The sequence below is a fragment of the Phyllostomus discolor genome, chromosome 10 (assembly GCF_004126475.2).
Source record: "Phyllostomus discolor isolate MPI-MPIP mPhyDis1 chromosome 10, mPhyDis1.pri.v3, whole genome shotgun sequence".
Classification (NCBI taxonomy): Eukaryota; Metazoa; Chordata; class Mammalia; order Chiroptera; family Phyllostomidae; genus Phyllostomus; species Phyllostomus discolor.
This window is the reverse complement of record NC_040912.2, coordinates 70,380,995-70,395,556: the sequence shown is the minus strand read 5'-3', so window position 1 is coordinate 70,395,556 and position 14,562 is coordinate 70,380,995. Positions and strand designations below refer to the sequence as shown.

The 14,562-nt window shown below is 41.0% G+C and overlaps 1 protein-coding gene across 1 annotated transcript; it reads left to right on the top strand.

The window, feature by feature from the left end:
* The first annotated feature begins 11,673 nt into the window (after window positions 1-11,673).
* Window positions 11,674-12,579, top strand: TAS2R16 (taste 2 receptor member 16). The gene has a single exon (XM_028526209.1). The coding sequence runs from the start codon at window positions 11,674-11,676 to the stop codon at window positions 12,577-12,579; it is 906 nt and encodes a 301-aa protein (XP_028382010.1).
* Window positions 12,580-14,562: the final 1,983 nt, after the last annotated feature.

The following is a 14,562-nucleotide window of genomic DNA, read 5'->3' as shown; positions in this document are numbered from 1 at the left end:
ACCAATTCTGTAAGCATCTGATTAGTGTTTTGAAATGTGCGTCTGATAGGTTGGCTAGCTCTTCATTGCTTAATTGTATTTTTTCTGGAGCTTTGATCTGTTCTTTCATTTGGGCCATTTTTTTCCTTTTCTTTCTTTCTTTTTTTTTTTTTTTTTTTGTCTCCACATGCCCTACATATAAGGGGCAGAGCCTTAGGTATCTTCCAGGGCGGGGCAATCCAGGTAGCTGCGTTGTGGGGCTGTATGTGGGGCAGGGGTCTAAGAGGGAACAATGGCGCTTGCTCCACTCTCTGCCAGATTTCAATCACTTCCCCCACTTCCCACAAGCAAATTAGGCCCCTCTGGTGCTGATCCCCAGGTGGGTGGGTTTTTTTTGTACATTCTAGGACCCTACTGTGAGGCTGGGAGTTTCTTCTGCTGCCTTAACACCCACAGATTTTTCAGTCAGAGGTTTTGAGGCTTTATTTCCCTGTATTGGAACCCTGGGTTGTTCAGTCTGTCTCGCTCCCCAATTCTTTCTCCCAGGTTATCCCCACGCAAATGTAGGACTGCCTGCCCCACCAGTCGCCACTTCACCAGGTCCACTAGCCGCTGCCTTGCTGCGAGTCCTCTCCACCCTGGCTGCCCATCTCCACCCCAGCTTCCTGCCCCTTCTACTAGTCTGGATGAATGTTTCTTCTTTAACTCCTTGGTTTACAGACTTCTATACAGTTTGATTTTCTCTCAGTTCTGATTATGTTTTATTCTTAAATTTGTTGCTGTCCTTCTTTTGGTTGTGCAAGGAGGAAAAGTGTACCTACTATGCCTCCATCTTGGCCAGAAGGTGCCTAATGTTTTCAGATCTACTTTCCTTTAACAATGTTCAAGTATATAATGTAATATTATTAGCTATAGTCACACTGTATGTTAGATTTCTCAGAACTGATTAAAATTACTCATCTGGAAGTTTGTATACTTTGATCAAATTATTCCCATTTGTGCCATTCCTCACTCCTTGGCAACCACCAGTCTACATTCTAATTCTATGAATACGACTTTGTTAGGTTCCACATATAAGTAAGAGCATACAGTATTTGTCTTTCTCTGTGTGACTTACTTCACACAGCATAATGCCCTCCAGGTTCATTTGGGTTATCTCAAATGGCAGGATTTTCTTCTTTTGTCTGGCTGAATAATGTATCTACATAATACATCTATTTCTATATCTATATCTATATAGACATATAATAATATTTTCTTTATCCATTCATCCATCAATGAACACTTAGGTTGTTTCCATGTCCTAGCTAGTGTGAATAATGCTCAAGGAATATGGGAGTGGAGACATCTCTCCCAGATAGTGATTTTATTTCCTTTGGACAAATACTCTAAAGTGGGATTGCTAGATTCTGCTAGTTCTATTTTTAATTTCCTGATTTCCTCCATACCGTTTTCCATAATGGCTATACCAATTCACATTCCCACTGACAGTGCACAAGAGTTCTCTCACCAGCACTGCCTTCTCTTTTTGATGATGGCCATTCTAAAGGTGTGAAGTGGTATCTCATTGTGGCTTTGCTTTGCTTTTCCCTGATGTGAGTATAATCTGCTATTAATAAATCTAGCCTGTTTCTTTCAGTTACTTTTATATTTAATCTCTTTCCTGTTTTATCAGGTTTACCATGTCCCCATCTAGGTCCCATTGGGACATAACCTTTGTCATCAGCCTGCCACCCTGGAAAGAAGATGGGGCAGCTTCTGAGGTCTTAAAGGGATTGGCCTCTATACCATCTTCCAGTATAGGAGACATACTAGCTCTCACAGAGAAGGGTGGGATACCTCAAAATTTTTGAGTGCTCAGTGGTGTCTGTATACCCAAAATCCTAAAGAACAGATATTCAGATATTTTTCATCCATGTGTAGAGTATCCCAGGTTTTCCCAAACAGAGTCCTTGACTTTACCTTAATAGACCTGACTTGGCTGACCATTTAAATGGCTCTGGGTCTCTTCAACACTAGCCAGTATTAGTTGTGTCCTGTCTTTGTTCTTCCACTATAGGAGATAAAAAACTCATTATAATCTACCAAAGGTGTCTCTGGCTCTCACACTTAGCCTTTAATTGCTTCCCAGGGGGCCCTAGTTGCCACTTATCCCTCTCCAGGGTGTCAATATAATTTGTCAGTAACCAGCCAACTCCACTGTCTTTGTATTGTTCCCTGTGCATTTTTCAAATGACTAAATTATCACAATTACAAGGGCAGTTCATTCTACTGGTATGTTTCACTAGGGGTGAAATCTTTAGCAACCAGGCCACCATACTGTGCCAGGGACTCTTTGTGCCCCAAATAAGACTCATATTGTGCTCTTCTTTGTTTGCTAAGGTATGAGTGAGTCAGTCTCCAAACCCTATTTTTTAATCTATTTCTGAGACCAATCCTATTACCACTTATGTTTGCCCAGACTTCCAAAAAGTAGACACCAAAGTAGTATTAGATGTGCAAGAGATTTATTTGAGAAATGTCTATAACACAAAAAGACGATGAAGCTAGAGAAGACAGAAATAAAATTCAGAATAAGATGACACTTGAGCTCTATAAATGAGTGGAGGGAGGAAAAAGGATTAGGTAGGAAGGCCAGAATGAAAAGCATCCTAGAGCCAAAGGCACAGTTGAGGAGTCCCCAGTCTCCCTGGGATGGATCCGCATTATTCTTCCTTTTGCTCCTGCCCCATGCTCTGTCACTAGGTGAGGGCAGCCCATGGGGAAGCATGGCTCTTATTGCAAATGTGATTGTGGATTCAGAAGGGCAGAAGCTGGGACCATCAGCCAGTTATGTTGCCAGCAGCAGGAAATCTGAGCAGCACATTTTCATGGCTATAGGTGCCACAGCTCCATGCTGACTAGTTTATTAAATGCTGTCCTCTACAGTTCTGCAAGGTGCCACCCCTAGATGTCTCTACACCTCAACATCTACTGCATAAATTTGCCCAGTTCAAATTTTAACATTTTCATTCCTTCATCATTCTCAACTCATGGGACCTTCCTTCAACTTCACTGAAAAAAATAGGCACTATAAGAAAGGAATTTCTATTGTGTTATCACCGTCTACAAGTTATCATGGGTATATTTCTTTTGCTTTCTTTTCTTCCTGCTGCTGGGGGGGAAAACCCACCCTTCCATACAGCAAAAAACAAATCCTCTGCTTGAATAGATCCCACCACCTCCTGCTACTAAGGACAAAGTTCCAAAAATGTGAGTTAATCAGCACCCCCACCCTCTCTCTCTCTCTCTCTCTCTCTCCTGCACCATTTCTTTCCCCTCATTCCCATCATAGAAAAACATGCTATCATTTATCTTCTCAAAGTGTGGACAGTGAGGTGATTCCAGGAGGTGGGGGTAGGTGAAGATGGAAGATGGTATGGGGGGATATATGGTGATGGAAAAAATGTATGAATTTATGAGCATGAAGGCTTGGGGAATAGGAACTGGTCCTAACAGGATAGTGGCATGTGGTTGGTATTTTTCCCTGTGAGAAATGATTGTTTCCAAACTCCAGGGACATAGTCCCAACATGCCTTCTGTGCCCTTGCAAAGAGGGGTGAAGCAGCCAGTGAACAAGTCTGAATTCTGATATGGAACAAAGACCAGGGAACTTACGAACCCTTATCCTCTTTCTCTTCATTTCTTACTCCTTCCCTTTTCTTCATCATCCTGTCTTTCCTTCTTGCTATTTTTGTTTCCCTGTTCCATTTTCCCTATGCAAATCCTTTGGGTGCTACAGAATGATTTAAGTCACCCATGAGGGTTGGCATCATTGTTTGCACTCATGGCTGGCTGATGAGTTACTGCTCCTGTAGTTGATACAGAAGGTAATCAAGTGAAGATTTCTCAACAGCTCTTCAGTAGCCTATCTATCTCTCGTTTGCCTTTACCACATATTATTAAGTAAATATTTATTCCGAAACCTCTCTCTAAGGTACTCAAGCTCTGAAAATATTATACTGCCCCAAAATTAGAACAAGGAAATTTTCACAGGACACTGTTAAAAATAAAACCAAAACCTCACTTCTTTTGTAAGTTGAGAGGTGCTCAGCTTGGACCAAGGTTGTGCCTTCTATTGGAGTCAGATAAATCTATTTACAACTGAAGCCTATCTGTACAGGGACCAAAGTCATTCCCAAGGCTAAAAGGGATCAGACATGATATGTTTAAATCAATGATCAAAATCACCTAGAAGACTTGTTAAAATTAAAATTATTGGATCCACAAAGAACAAATTGACAGTAAGCAGAGATGGGGAGGAGGGGATAATTGGGGGAAAGGGGAAGGGTCACGAGGAACATGTATAAAGGATGCATGGATAAAGCAAAAGCGAGATAGGATTGAGGGTAGGAGGAGGGTTGGGTGTGTGGTGGTGAGTGGTAAAGGGGAAATGGAGACAACTATACTTGAACAACAATAACAAAGTTAAAGATAAAAATAAAATAATCAAATTATTTGGTCCAATCCACCAGAATGTTTGATTCATTAGGTCTGGGTAGGGCCAAAGAATTTGCATTTCTAATGACTGTTTTCCAGGAGATGCTGATGCTGTTGATACACAGAAACCATAGCTTTAGACATGGTAAGACAGGAGTGTCTCTGAGAGTAGTGTTTATCACTCTGCCCTAACCCTTCCCAGCCTCGTGCACTAATGGCATGTCCTAGGGAGAGTGACAAAGTCAATAAAACACGTCTGAGGTTCTGAAGTGTGTATTTGGCTTTGGTATCCCTGTAACTCGATATAATGCAAGTGGAAGAGGGGAGTTATTCTCCTCTACATTAGTGCAGATCACCAGAAGCTCTGCAGGTTGAGAGCGTTCACAGGTTCTAGGGCATCAGAGATAATTCCTGGTAAGAGTGACGAAAACAGAGGTAGCTCCTAGCACAGTTGCAAGTGTCAGCTGAAACACAGCTTGTTGCTGATGAGATGGTGATCTTTCACTCCCTTTGTTCAGAATTTCACCCAAAGCCTATGGGAGACATCATTTGAGTGTTAAATTGTGGTTATTGTATTTTCTACAACTAGCAATTTGCCAGTTGACAATATGCAGAGTTTCAGCAATGTGTACTGAGGTCATTCAATAAATTACAGACTGAACAAATCAATGCTATGATTCTTATTTAAAGAATGAAATTTAAAGATTACTTACTTTGGGCTACATAGGTTGGTGACAGAATTAGATAGGAGAGAGAACATTCTGTTCCTGTGCTTAAACCACATTAGTTACTGTTAGTACTGCTATTTTTTTAATCTTCACATGAGGATACGTTTATTGATTTTAGAGAAAGAGAAAGGGAGACAGAAAGAGAGAGAGAAAATTGATGTGAGAGAGAAACATGGATTGGTTGCCTCCTATACACTCCCCTGACCTGGGTCGAACCTGAAATGTAGGTAGTTGCCCTGACTGGGAATTGAACCCGTAACCTTTTGGTATATGGGACAATGCTCCAATCAACTGAGCCACTTGGCCAAGGCAAATATTCTTTTTAAAATGCTCACTGTTTGGGTGTTGTTGCTGCATGAAAAAGAGAAATTCTGTTATTGAATATCAGTAACACAAGGAAGAAAATGCGATTGACTAATTGGGGAACATCTGCACCCACTGTTCGTGTGTTTGTTTGGTTTTGGACAAATCTGGGATTATTTAACAAGGCTCAAAGGCACACAACACCATGACCTGGCTGTGGGGAAGGAATTCTGTTTTGCAGGAAAGGATGCCGTGAAGAAGAAGGCAGGTGAACAAACCATGCTGCTCATTTTGGGGTGAGGATGAAATAGGTTTTCTCCAAGTCTTCAAAAATGGACGCAATCTTCCTCCACAGAACAAATGTGTACCAGGAAAAATGAGATTGAGTCACAGACTGAAGAGAAGAAAGGAGCTTCTTTGTAGAAAGCAAGAATAGGTTTGTTACCTCCAAAGCTGGATTATCTCTGGATTTATATAACACAGGGAAGCTGAAAGTGGTACATAGAGTATAAATCTTTATAGGATCTTTAAGGAGGACAGCTGTGTTTACAGGCTATAGATTTTGTCTAATGCACAGGCTTTAATGCTATTAGATAATTATAATACATATAGAGTTGGTGAATGCTTTGAAATATTGAAATATATAGCATTAAACATTTCAGTTGTGGTTACAGAGAAGTTTCACCTTTACTAGCATAATCGATATATCAGATGTTGGAGTGATAGCAGAAACACTTTATGCATATTCACAAATTTGGGAATTCACTAAGAAAGCTCCAGCAAGTTTCATATTGTATGAACGAACCAAGTGACAAAATTATATTTGAAGAGGGCCATTCTCATAGCACGGATTGACAAGTATTTCCTGGAGGAGTGGACCCTCCTGTCATTTCCCAACTGCTAACTGCTTATGAAATTAAGAGCTCACTTCCCTCCCCACTGATGATTTTTAAAGTAAAATATTTAGCAGTTTTGTCATTATCCCCACCCGTGCAGTGATCATCTCCACAGAGGTGGCTCTAAAGCAGTGGATCCAAAACTGAGCTGCACTTAGAATTAGATGGAGTGATTTTTTAAAATCCTGATAACTAGGCTACCCCCCCCCCCCCACAGACAATTAAGTGACAGTATTGGCAATGAAACCTAGGCTTCAGGTATTGTTTTCATTTTCAAGCTTTATTGAGGTATAATTAACATACAAAGAGCTGTGCACATTTCATGTGTGCAATGTGATGCATTTAGACATATAGGAACCTGGCAATACACCATCAAGGTGACAGACATGCAACTCCTCCCAGAGTCTCCCTGTGTTCCTGCTTTTTGTTTTGTTTTGTCTTTGTGCTAAAACACTTAGCATGCGATTTGCCCTCTTAATAAATGCTGAATTCTGCTACTGTTAACATAGTTAACATTTGTTACTGTTAGCACACTGTTAACATAGGCACTATGCTCTCTAGCAGATCTCTAGAACTGATTCATCTAGCATAACTGACAACGTATACACATTGAATAACAATTTCCCATTTTCTCCACCACTCAGCCCCTGGCAACCACTATTGTATTCTCTGCTTCTGTGAGTTTGGCTATTTTTGGTAACTCACGTAAGTGGAATCATGCAGTAGTCATCCTACTGTGACTAGCTTGTTTCATTTAGCATAATATCCTCAAAGTTGTCCCAAATAGGATTTCCTTCTCTCTTAAAGCTGGGTAACATTCCACTGAATGTATACAGTAGTTCCCCCCTACCTGCGACAGCACTTTCCAAGGTTTCAGTAACCTGCAGTAAATTGCAGTCTAAAAGATTAAATGTAAAATTCTAGAAATAAACAATTCATGAGTTTTACATTGAATGTCATTCTGAGTAACTGGGTAAAATCTTGTGATGTCCCACTCTGTCCTCCCAGGACCTGACCCATCTCCTTGTCTGCATATCCACCGCGTGTGCTCCCACCCTTCAGTCACTAGGAGGCGCAGTCTCGGTTATCAGATCAGCTGAGAGCGCCCTGCGTGTGTTCAAGTAATCCTTATTGTGACTCCCAAGTTCGAGTCACTATACCGCCAATTTGAATATGAAGCCGTAAAGTGCTTCCTTTATGTGAAAAGGTGACAGTTCTCGATGTAAGTAAAGAAAAAACTCATATGCTGAGGTTACTAAAGTCTATGGTGAGAAAAAAAATCTATGTGTGAAATTGTGAAGAAGCAAAGAGTCTGGCTAGTTTTGCTGTCGCACCTCACACTGCAAGAGTTATAGCCACAGTGAGTGATATGCTAAGTAAGAGGAAAAAGGCATTACATTTGTGGATGGAAGACATGATGTCATCATGGTTCGACAATCCTCCTGAATTATCGTCAGAAGGTCAACAGCAGTCGAACGCTGAGTCATAGTTCCTACGTCATTCACTTCACTTCATCTCATCATGCAGACAGGCCTTATATCATCACTAGATGGGGGACTATAGTACATTAACACATTTTGAGAGGGGGAGGGAGGTCTCCATATAATTTTTATTGCAGTATATTATCATCTACTTTATTATTACTTATTGTAGTTAATAATTTTCTGTGCCTAATTTATAAATTAAACTTTATCATTAAGTATATGTATATGTGTGTGTATATATATATGTGTGTGTGTGTGTATATATATGTATATATATGAAAAATAGTATATACATGGTCTGGTATCATCTGCTTTTTCAGTCTTCTACTTGGGGTCTTGGAAAGGATCACTGACAGGTAAGAGGATATTTCTGTATACCAAATTTATTTATTCTCTTAAAGCTCTGAAGGTCAGAGTCTTGAGTGGGTCTCATGAGTCTAAACTGAGATATCGGCAGAGCTCTGTTTCTTCTCTTGAATCTGTTCCTTGCCTTTTCCTGCTTTTGGACGCTGCCTGAATTCTTCGGTTCATGACTCTGATTTCCACTTACATGATTTCATTTCTCTCTGACTTTCACTTCCCTGCCTTTCTCTTCTAAAGGACCTTTGTGATTGCACTGGGCCCACCGGAATTTTCCAGAATAATCTTCCCATCTCAAGATCCTTAACCAAATCATATCTGCAAAATTTCTTTTGCCACATAAAGTATCATATCCACAGGTTTGGGGGGTTCAAATGTGAATATTCTGGGGGCTATTATTTTACCTGCAACAGTGTAAATAGGTTACCATGTGATGAAGACATGACCAGAACATTGTTGAATTCACATTTTATTGACTGGGGGCCCATTTTACTAGTCCCATTGGTCCAAACACTGATCAATAATGCATGTCCACAGTGTACACCATGAGAGTCACTCTCTGAAGTATCACATATGATGGAAAACATTTGTAATCACCATCTGTCTCATTCAATTTCAACATATTTGTTCAAAAGAAATACCTGAGACACAAGTTTTTCCCTAAAAACTCTAGTTGTCAATTTGGGCATACTTATATTTTAGCATCTTTGCTAATTTTAGTTGTTCGAATAATATATAATCACATGTCATAACAGTATGTATTTCTTGACTATGCTAGTATGCTTGTTTTATGATTTTCAAGGCCCTTACACTTGTAATATAGTAGGACACATGCCTCTCTACTTTGCTCTTCCTGTTCTCATCAATCATTCCATGGATATTTTCTAAGTGCCCCCTGGGTGTTGTAGTGTTCTAGGTGCTGAATCAAGGGACCCCAGCAATGGCTCTGCAGGATTCACATGTACACACAATAAAAGAGCCAGCCTTTGAGCTCTGAACCCCTGGGAACATCAGTCACCGGTCTAGGGACTCACTTTGAATGTCTCACATTCAAACTCTCCCAAAGAGAGTATCTGGGTTATGTAATTGGTCACTAATACATAGTGAGTGCCCCTGGGGAGCAGAGCAATGTTGGGCCCTGTCTCAGACTGCAGTCCAGCCTTGGAGAGGCTACTTTGCACAGATGCTCATTCCTAGTCAAACTGCTCTGCCTGGTATCCACTCATGAGGGTGGTAGCATGGGAGATGCACTTTGAGGACCCCCAGATGGAAGTGTGGAGCATCACAAGCTCTGTGGGGTTCCTCAGAATGAGGCCTATATTTAGGAGGCAACATGCTTAGTGTATCCAGAAAAAAAAAGGCAGATATTAATGCAATTACTGCTTATTTCCCTACTTACCATTATTTCTTATCTTTTACCTTTATTATGTCTGGATACATTTCAACGAATTCACCTTTTAATTGCAAACTATTGTTTTGTCATCTCGTTTTCTAATTTCCTCATTCTTACATTTTATCAGAAATGCAAAGCAGATGCTTTCTAATATTCTGATTCCTAATGTAATTTTTTAAAACTATGGTTTACCATTGCATCATGAGCTCAGTGGTTTCTTGTTTTATGTTCAAGAATTCTGAACTTTATGCTATCTCACTTCTATTTTTAAATCATTAAAGTCCACCGAGACTTGGTGCTTATCACATACAGCATCAATGACTCTGTCTTCCTCGCCAAGTAACAATCATTAGAATTCTCCTCTCATTTTTGAAGTCACTAATTAAATATTTGGTTTCTATCTGGTATAGTTTTTCTGAACTCACTTCCTGAATTTATGCTCTAGCCTGCCTAGATAGGTATGAATTAATTTCTAGGTATTTAGAAGTAATATGTAGTTTGTCTCTTGTCCAAAATAGCACATAAAGTCCACAAATTCACAAGTTTCCCATTTATAGGGACCTTTTTGCCTCTCAGCCGTTCAATTCCCAGCTTCATGTTTCAAGCTGCCCCACACCAAGAGCTCACTTCCACAAAAGCAGCATTGGGTATTCAAAAATGTAGTCCCAGAATCAAGATGGAGAAAGACCTTGCTTCATGGATGTGCTGTTGTAGTTGTTTGGGCAACTGCAAACCCAATTTGCCTCTGATGAGACTGCAAAGGATAGAAGGGCAAGTGGCCTCAGAAAGCTCAGAGTGTGAACACTGGCTGCTTCACCAACGCCCCCTGGATGCTTAGCTTGGGATCAGGGCTGTGGGGATGGTGCAGCAAAGGCTGTGCTCCACTGCTGGACAGGGAAGCAGCTGACAGGTGCAGTCGCCTCAGCAGGTGGCTCACAGATTAGATCATCCTGCTTCCACTGGGGTCAGACTTCCTTGTGTGCCCCCAGGAGATTCTTCCAGAAATATCTAATGGGCATTTCACAGCAGAGTCCAATTTGACCGAACTAGATTATAACAAAGTCAGTGGCATTTGATGTTAACACCATCAGTGATTCCATCCATCTCCGCTGGCTGATCAGAGAAAGGGACAAGGAAAATAATGTTTTTTTTAAAGTGACCAAAGCTTTTAGGCTTTTCTATTCAGCAGATTTAATTTTTAAAAATTGTTTTACTAGTGATAAAGAGGACTTCTTTCAAACCATCTCCAGAAATGTGAGCAGTGAGAGAAAAAGCCTACCCAGGTTAGAAGAAAACAAAACAGTGATGCTAATGGAACAAGAACAGTTCCCAGAGATATTTAAAGGTCAGTGCTCTGGAACTGAAAGGACAGTAGCGAAGGATGCCACACATCGATGGTAGAGAGTGCGATGGGGAAGTGCACTGAGTTGAGGGTTCAGGAGGCAGTTATGAAAGTGGTCTGTATTGGAAGGTGATACTTAAAGGTCTGGGCCTCCAGCAATTTTGTGGGTGGAATCTCAGAGTAAGGATTTTCCTTTGTTACTTTTTTATTGACGCTAATTCTTTGGTTGTAGCATTGACCCTCAGCTACTATGGACGCCGGGGAGACAGGGTTCCTGGAGTTGTCATGATTACAGCTCTCAGAAGAATAGATATATCTCTCCCGCAGTTCAAATTTGAGGTTAAAAGAGTGAAACTATCATTTAAAGAAGATGTGGAAATAAGTTAAAATCACCTCACAGGGATAAAGAGGAAATAAACAGCATGGTTATGAAATAAGTATTTCTTTTATGGGAATAATCAAATCACCTCAGAGGCAGGAATCCACATTCAAACATTTCCCTGCACCCAAACCAGCAAGCAAAACATAAGCAAATCCTACAGATCAGAAAATGGCAAAATTTAAAAAGCCAAGGAAAATTTGCATCCTCTGGGAGGTATTTTCTTGCATAAGACAATAGCAAGACTGGTAATGTGTTTCCCACTTGGAAATTATTGCAGAAATCCTGAGTCTGTGTGCAGGAAGATAGGAAGATCTTTGGAATAGAAGGATGATACCCAGCCCACTCACTGTTTTCTTCATGATCATCTATTTGCTTGAATCCTTGACCATAATTTTGCAGAGTAGCCTAATTGTTGCAGTGCTGAGCAGAGAGTGGGTACAGGTCAAAAGACTGTCACCTGTGGACATGATTCTCATCAGCCTGGGCATCTGCCGCTTCTGTCAACAGTGGTCATCAGTGCTATTCAATTTTTGCTCCTATTTCAACCCTGGCTCTACATATCGGTACATGTCAGTCTTCTGGGAATATACTAATACTCTTACATTCTGGTTAACCACCTTGCTTGCTGTCGTCTACTGTGTCAAAATCTCTTCCTTCACCCACCCCATCTTCCTCTGGCTGAGGTGGAGAATTTTGAGGTTGGTTCCCTGGATGTTGCTGGGCTCTCTGCTGATTTCCTGCGTGACAATCATTTTTTCAACTGTTAGGCATCACAGCGAGGTTCAGTTATTCTCCATGATGCAGTCCCCTGGAAACAACACTGTGACTGAGAGACTGATGACCTTTGTGAAAAATATGATGATATCTCAGCAAATGGTTGCGCTGGCTATTCCTTTCTTCCTGTTCCTGGCCTCCACCGTCCTGCTCATAGTCTCATTGACCCAACACTTGGGGCAGATGCAACATCACCACACTGGCCACAGCAACTCCAGCATGAAAGCTCACTCCACTGCCCTGAGGTTTCTTGCCTTCTTCCTCATCGTTTTCACCTCTTACTTTCTGAGCATAATCTTCTGCACTATGCACATCCTATGGGAAATGAAATCCTGGTTCTGGGCCGGGGAAACTATCATCTATGCTATAGTCTCTATTCATTCCACTTCACTAATGCTGAACAGCCCTAAATTAAAAAAGGGCTTAAAGGTAAGCTGCTGTGGCCTAGAGGCTGCATAAGGCATCAGGTAAAACAAGGCCCCTGAGCAAATGGGAACTTGCATTGATGCAACTAATACCGATAACCAACATTACTCTCAACAATCCCTTATGTGATAGTCATGTACCATAAATGCAACAAGCTTCATTCTCTTCCATTCCCACAGCCATTCATCTGTAAACAATCAATCCTTTCTCTATTCTATGCCACTTCTTTCTTTTCCTTTCCACAGCCCCCAGGTTGGCCCCAACTTTCTCATGGCTTCCTCATCTCTCCTTACCCTTCTCTACCTCTGGAGTTTTACTACAAGTGCATTCTACACAAGCTAGCCAAAATTATGGTGTCCACACACCGTATTTGTTTTATACTTTTCATGACTGCAAATTATTCCCATGTTAATATGAATGGGAATAGCTCTCCCACAAGAATGTATTGCCCACCCTGAAGGTTCCCTGTGCTAAGGCTTCAATTAATTAATTTTTCTAAACATAGCCAAGAAAATGGCCATATTTCTTCCTCTCTGGTGGATCTGGACTTTTATCTAATGACATACTTTTTCTTATTTGTTTCTCTTCCAAATATATGTGCTTTTATTCCCTTAAAACTCAAGTCAAAACTTAACTCTTCTTTCATTTCCATTTGTTAAAGTATTATATTCTCCCCAGAATAGGAAACTATTTACCCAATCTAGGTTCATCCTAGAACATCTCCAAATATTGGCAACTTAACTGGGTCAATTTCATATGGCTTCTATTGGCAGGATACTTGCCCTTCTATTGTACTACAATTTGGAATGAACTGTCTAAAAAGATTCCCAGATTGAAGCTTAGCCGGTTTTCTTCCATATATAACCTAGATGTTATCTGGGAGCTCTTCTTATTTCATAAAGTCTGAACGGCATTGGCTTAAATTCTCTATATTCTTCTATTCCTTCCTCTGTGATGGTCCCAAACCCTCCCCAAATGGATAAGAACATGAAAACCATATAGTAACCAACTAAAAGTCACCTATAGGGCTTTCCTCTTCTTTAGAAGTCCTTTTAGGCCTCCCCAGTCCCACAGGCTTCTCTCATACCCTTTTCCTTGTGAGACCCAGTCCCACCATCTCCCTGTGGCATCTCTCTCATCCACTAGCAACAAAGTACCTTGGTAACAGCCAACTCCCAGGCCTTTGGGTCTCAGGTTCCACCTGCTTCAGGGACTTGTTGGGGTGTTTTTCCTCAAGGCAGCTTCATCTTTTAAGGCTTTCTGGTGCTGGAGGTTAAGAATACAATTTTTATTTGCCTTCTGTATATATTGGGTGCATCTGACAAACTGAACTTCTGGCTCTGCCATCAGAAGACTGAGACACCTCCTGAGAGAAAACCGTCTCACGGGGAAAAGGATGCAGGTATTTCAAGCGTGACTATGAAGGAAACACTTAGTCCCCAGAAGGAAATGGAAATCTCTGATCTGGTCTTAAGCCTACCACTTTGATTTGTCTCCCTTGAATTTGATTTGTCAATCAAGTCATCCCTTGAATTAGCATTTGAAACTGAGGATGTGAAACATAACTGAAAGACCACTTTCACCAAAGACATTGTGCCACTTGGCATGTTTCGGCAGCATCTCCACTGTTGCACGGACAGGCGAGTAAAGCACGCCTTCCCACTTCAGACCAGTCTGATGTCGCCTTGGCGTCGTCCAGGCTCCAATGGTTCAACCACAGTAGAAGGTGGGATGGAACCTGGTGGGTGCAATGATGTCTGAGGAGCAGAGTCACAACCAGATGAAATGGGACTCAGTAGAAAAAAGCAAAATAAAAGGTAGACATCAACATTGTGTTCTTCGACCAGAGAGTTCCAGGAATACCTAAGAGGTTAGTGGGGAGGTAGATTGAAAGAGTTTAGGATCCTGAAAGAATAAAAACAAAATAGCCAGTAAAATTTGAATTACTGCTATTGATCATTTGTTTCCACACTGTGCATGTTCTAAAATCTCAGACTGATGGGAGAAACAGAAAGT